Source organism: Rhinolophus sinicus, chromosome 2 (assembly GCF_057876585.1).
Source record: "Rhinolophus sinicus isolate RSI-liver-muscle chromosome 2, RSI-T2T, whole genome shotgun sequence".
NCBI classification, from domain to species: Eukaryota; Metazoa; Chordata; class Mammalia; order Chiroptera; family Rhinolophidae; genus Rhinolophus; species Rhinolophus sinicus.
The window spans coordinates 128,219,000-128,224,999 of NC_142502.1; the positions used below are offsets into that span (position 1 = coordinate 128,219,000).

At 49.2% G+C, this 6,000-nt stretch overlaps 1 protein-coding gene and 1 long non-coding RNA gene across 2 annotated transcripts; one reads left to right on the forward strand and one right to left on the reverse strand.

Annotated features, from left to right (window-relative positions):
• Positions 1-720: 720 nt before the first annotated feature.
• Positions 721-4,091, reverse strand: VAMP8 (vesicle associated membrane protein 8). The gene is made up of 3 exons (XM_019714568.2): positions 3,951-4,091; positions 2,460-2,618; positions 721-1,170 (listed from the first exon to the last, which is right to left on the reverse strand). Exons 1-3 carry the CDS (start codon positions 3,951-3,953, stop codon positions 1,030-1,032), a joined length of 303 nt encoding a protein of 100 aa, XP_019570127.1. The 5' UTR covers positions 3,954-4,091; the 3' UTR covers positions 721-1,029.
• LOC109436185 (uncharacterized) lies at positions 3,980-5,766 on the forward strand. The gene is made up of 3 exons (XR_012496413.2): positions 3,980-4,112; positions 4,557-4,765; positions 5,085-5,766. It is a non-coding gene; the product is annotated as an uncharacterized LOC109436185 (long non-coding RNA).
• The last annotated feature ends 234 nt before the right edge of the window (positions 5,767-6,000 follow it).

Consider the following 6,000-nt stretch of genomic DNA (forward strand, 5'->3'; position numbering starts at 1 on the left):
CTGTAAACAGTGACTATGATGGTGGAACCTGGTGGGAAGGAGGGAGGCTCAAAGACAGAGAGTCCCATTCTCCATGGAAGGGAAGGAGGGTCATAGGTCCTGTCGTATGATACTGACTGTGCCCAGCCATGGGACATCGGAGAGAGATGCTCATCCCCTTAGGACAGCTGAGACCCAGAGGCCCTGCTAAGTCCCAAAATGGCAGGAGCAGACAAACGACAAATAAAACTTACTGAACCACAAGAGAAGGAAAAGCAGTCCTGTTCTTCTTACCCACTGCTTTAGACTACAACAGGGCCACAGAAGAGAGATGGCAATGAGAGAGGCAGGAGGCCCTTAACCAGAATTCTAAATGTTCAGCTCAGGTAGGCCTTATGTTTCAGTTAATGCTTCCAGCAGAAATGCTGGAATTAAAGGGATATGGCAAGACCCAAGGGGGACACTTAGAAGTCTTGCATACCACCCTAAAATGCTATGAACATTTTGAATTTTTCCATATGCCAAGACTCCCAGAAAGTTCTTCTTCTTCAGACCTGTGACAATGAGCGGAACAAAGGGGAATAAAGAAAGACAGGAAGTCTCCTTCTTTCTACTCTAAACACCTGCTCTCCACCCCTCCAACAACTTGGGCCACAAATGAGAGAATCTCAGCCAGAGGAGGTGTCCTCAGGGAGAAAAGGACCAAAGGCCAAATGCAGAGGGAGAAAGCACCTCACAAACTTAGGGATACTGAAGGGTCTTTATTGCCTACCAGCCATTGTCAGTGTCCCAGCTACATGCTGGGCCCTCCGGGTCTCTCCAACCAACTCTGAGGACCCGTGAAATGCAGCCACAGTCCAGCTGTCTCCCTCTGGGGGACCAAGGTACTCCCTGGGGCAGACAATGCGGTTGAGGGGCTTCAGAGTCAGGGGCTGGAGGACTGAGCAGCATTCCCTGTGGAGAAGGATGGGAAAGAAGGCCCCTCATGGCGCCCACCCTGGAGGGTAACCCTGAAGAAGAGGGCAGGGTGAGAGGGGCTCCCTAAGTTACTTAGGGGATGACATTAGTGGCAAAGAGCACGATGAAGAGGATGATGATAAAAACAATCACGCAGATGAGGACAATCATCTTCACGTTCTTCCACCAGAACTTGCGCGCCACCTTCTGCGATGTTGTCTTGAAGTGCTCGGACTGTAGGGGATAAGGTAGAAGGACTCAGTGCCTCCTCCCACTGGAACAAGAGTCCAGACAGAGGCCCACATGCCATACCCCTAAATATTGAAGTGGTAAGTTGAGGTAATAGACTGTTAAATAGAAAATGTCCTGTCTTCCTACCTTGACAAGTATCCCTTCATAACTATCTGGTGGGCCAGGTTTAAATTTAGAATTCTTGGGCTGCCCTTGGCCCCCTGCCTACCCCCTACTCTTCTTACCCCTGCACTGTCACGCACACTGAGATGCCTTTTACACATGCTCACACCCAGGGGTGCGACACTGGCAGTACAATCTGCCCTTAGGAGGGCAGACACTGGGGCTGAGGGGGATAGGCCCCAGGTAGGTATGTGTGTTTCCTGGTTCCAGGATTCCTTGCCCCATGGGGACTGTTGAAGCTGGAGGAGGGACCAGGGCGATACAGTGGTTGGAAGTGAGGGAAAGTGCTCTTCCTCTCCAAACTGGAGTTGCAAAAACTATGTTACACAGGGCCATCCATGCTCCCCAGGTTAGGCTGTGGAAACAAGCGTAAGTCCCAGGGAGACAAAGGAGTTATGCTCAAGATTACACACAGAACTCAGAAGGCTGCAGCCAGTGTCTCCCGGTGGACATGGAAACTTAGGCTGCAGCCTTTGTTGGACCTTAGAGTTACTCCCTCCCTCAGCAGCTGGCTTCAGTCCCTGGGTGGGCAGAGGGAAGAATGAGGTCTAGCAAGATGTGTAGGAGATATTATTCTAGCTTTCAGCTAGCAGAGGACCCCATCAAAGAATTTCACTGCTCTTCCCAGCTTTTTCTTTTTTTAAGCTGACTCAGCAGTTTTAAGACTCTAGCAGTTTTCCACCCCCTGCCTAATAACTCCTGGAGAAAGCCAAAGGCCCTGGGAGGATTTTCCAGAGCCAGTATTTTGCCCTGAGGTTACGTTCAAATGATTGTCAAGGGCAGCCTTCAAAGGGAAAATCAGTTTCACAAGAGAGAAACAAACCTACAAATGCCTATGCTCACTGCACCATCTCTCTGTCTCAGAAAATGCCTCTGTGGGTCGGCCCCTGACCCCCAGCCCCAATCATTGGACCCATTCTCTGGAAGCCAGTACCAATCGGTGGAGTAGAACAGGATCGTAAGTTGGGACTAAGCTTACACCAATTCCCAAAACAGGTGAAGAGGCAGACTTCCCAATTATTAATTTTGCCCCCAACACCACCAACCCCCAAACCCCCAAAGATCCTCCCTCCCTCTCTTCCTCTTGCCCCCATGGCTCCCCATCTCACTGTGGCTTCCAGATCCTCTGTCTTATTGCGGAGATGGTCCAAGTTTTCTCCTCGGGCTAGGATCCGCTCCACATTCTGGGTCATAATATTCTTGACTCCCTCCACCTCATTCTGCAGGTTCCGCACTCGATCATTTCCTCCACCTCCACTGGCCTCCTCCTGGGCAGCAACACAGGGGTTAATTAGGCCAAATGGTGAAGGAACAGACTCAGCATCAGAGCCTAGAAGAGGGGAAGGGCTAAGGTAGACTTTAGCTTTTTGTAATGCTTGAACTGTTCACAAAGAGAATGCTTTCACGGACGACTCACGAAATCAAAAATAAATGAATTCTTAAGTCCCCGATGCTAGACCAGATCAAACTTCTTTTCAGACTCTCAGGGCCCCTGACAAGGAGAAGCACACCACCAAATCCCTTTCCGTTGCTTCCTTACTCGTCAAAGAGGGACAGAGAAGACAGCTGAGCTGCATGGCACAATGCAGAACCCCACCACTATTTAACCAATTCCCAGATCCCACCGGGTCCTCCCAGGACACGTCTGTGCTGGCCAGTAGAACCCCCTCACCTGGCCCAACCCTCTGTCTCTCGAAGACAGCAGCTGGAGAGCTGAGTCTGCCAGTGCCTCCCGGGGAGCCTAATTGCTGTGACCCCAGAAGACCAGCAGCAAGGCTCCCTGTCCCTCTCGAGGCCCCATGAGAGAGATCCGTTGGGCCGCAAACTTCTGCTTTCCCAGCCGCACTTAGCACCATGCGCAGGCACCAAACCATCGCCACTTAAGCAGATATTAAATAAAAACAGCAGTCTGGGCGTTGGGGGAAATGCAGGGCAAGTCCTCCCTGCTTAATGCCTCAACCCGAGACTTCCTAAGGTTTTAGAACAGGGAGGGGGAAAAGTTACTAAGCCCCTCGCTTTCCTGGTCCACTGGATCTCCAGAAACAGACTAGGGTGTGGGTCCAAACTAAATTATCACAGAGAGCCGACTTCTGGTTCTTTTACAAACCCTTAGCTCTTCCTCAAGTTTATGGAAAGGGGGCCAATTCCTTGGACTCTTCGTTGGAGAGAGAAATTTTAGGTTTCCCCACAGGGTTGAAGTGAACGGCAGAGGGGGCGAGCGCTGGTCGCTGGGCTGGAATCTGCGCTGGGAACAGTAGAGGCGCTGCCTAGGAATTTCACAACGCCCAGCTGGCCCAGGGCAGGAGGCCTGGAGGAGGCGACGAAGGGCCTCTCGGCAACTCCTTGCCTGGAATTCGGATCCTCCACCCCCACCGAAGCCCTGCTCCAGGCCAGCACTGAGGTCACGGGAGGAAGGGAGTAGAGAAGGATCAGGAACAACAGCTTGGGCAGCCCAGAGCTACTTGCAGCTAGTTGTCAAAGAGAGGCCACAGTCAGCGCTGCCCCAGCCCTCGGACTTGCCATTAACTCCACTTTCCTGATCCCCAGCCCCTTCTGGCTGGTCTTTAAATCAGCCCCTTCCTAGTTCCCAGCTCACTCACCATGTTTCAGCGTCTCAGGCCTGTCAGCTGTAGAATTCGCCTAGTCTGTTTCCTCCCGGGGCGGCCCTCCGTTCACTTCCTGCTTGCTCCAACTTTCAGCCCGCCCCTTGCTCACCTCGCATCCCATGCCGATCCAGCCACACCTTACGCGGGTTCCCCCAGGTAGGCGGACACCCTTCACTGCCCTCCCAGTCTCCTCCCAAAACGGGGCTGAGGCTTAAAGCAACAGGGCTCCCCCGCACCCGAAGTCTTCTAACTCGTCAGGAACCAGCAAAGAAAGAGGAAACAGCCCTCCCAGTTTTTCTGAGGCTGGACCCCCTGATACAGAAAGGGCAGCCGGCTCCTTTTTTATGTCCTGAATATCTGACCCCAATTTTTAGAGACTGAACTCAACTTTAAGCACCCTGCCAGGCCTAGTTCTCGTGGAAGCAGAAAGGAGATATAAACATTGCTTGCTGGACAATCCTTGCTTCCACGTCTGTGGGTGGGCAGAAAGCAGTAATCCCCCCAAAGTCTGGAATTCTGTGATCCTGGGCTCAAGTGTCAGAAAGCTCTGGGTTACTCGCTGGGTGACCCTGTGTGAACGAACCTCTCTGGGTTTTGCAGGTGCTAAGGAGATCTCAGAGTGCGGTGGAGAGGAGTAAAAGGAGAGTCCCTGCAATGTGCCTAGCCCAGGGCCTGGAATGAAGGACTGTCCACTGCAAGAATAAGAACATAATTGCACACCAACCCCTCCTTTCCTTCCAGAGGTCAACAATCTTGCATTTCCCTCAGGGGCCACCACTACCAGGGTTGGTGAGACCCGTCAAAAAAAGGTGAGAAGGCTGCCCTGTGGAATAGAGAGGGGGCCCAGGGCAAGGGATTTTTCCACCAACCTGGCTCTAGGCCAGAGAAAATTCACTTTTCCGGGATGGTATTTATCAAGATAGAACAATAACAGGGACATGCAGAAAGAGAGAAACATACCTGTCCCATCTCAGCAATAACAGTTCCAAGGGGAAAATGTCAGCCTTTCTAACAAATACTTCTTAAAGGGTCTAATAAGTTTTGGGCCTCTGTAGCACCTTGAGACACTTTTTTCTAATTTCTAATGAAATCTTATCCCCAATTAGATAAGATTCTTATGTTTTGCAGACCTGAATTTTGGTGGACAATCCCAGCCTGCTCTCACAGAGAATGTGGCCGTCCCACTCCTCACCATCCTGAGAAAGGCTACAGTGTGGCCAAGTGGAGGCAGGTCAGAAATCTTGATCTACATTTGTGTTGTCCAATACAGTAGCTACTGGCCACATGTAGCTGTTGAGCACTTGAAATGTGTCTGAATTGAGATGTGATGTAAGAGTAAAATACACACAGGATTTCAAAGACTTACTATGAAAAAAGGAACATAAATATCCCATTGGTAATTTTGTATATTGATGACATGTCAGTTAATGTTTTGGATATACAGAGGGTGCCAAAAAATGCATACACATGTTAAGAAAGGAAAAAACTGTATTAAAGTTGTAATACTCAATATATACCAACAACAAAAGATAAATACAAGTCTTGTGTATACATTTTTTTGGCACCTCGGTACTGTTAAATAAAAATAAAAAATTGATAAAATTAATTTCACCTGTTTCTTTTCTCTTCAATTTGGCTAGTACAAAATTTTAAATTACAAAAGTGGCACAAATTATATTTCTATTACACACACTGATCTACGAGGTCTGACAATTAAGTTTATAAACTTGATGCAACGATGTTGCTAACGTTTTTTGATATCAGAGGAATTATTCATTATGAATGTGTACCAACTGGAGACTATTTGGAAGTTTACTATTTGGAAGTGCTAAAAAGACTGCATGAAAAAGTTAGACAACCTGAATTTTTCGCCAACAATTCATGGTTCTTGCTTCACGACAATGCACCAGCTCACATGCTACTGTCTGTGAGGGAGTTTTTAACCAGTAAACAAATAACTGTATTGGAGCACCCTCCCTACTCACCTGATCTGGCCCCCAATTACTTCTTTCTTTACCCGAAGATGAAAGAAATAATGAAAGGA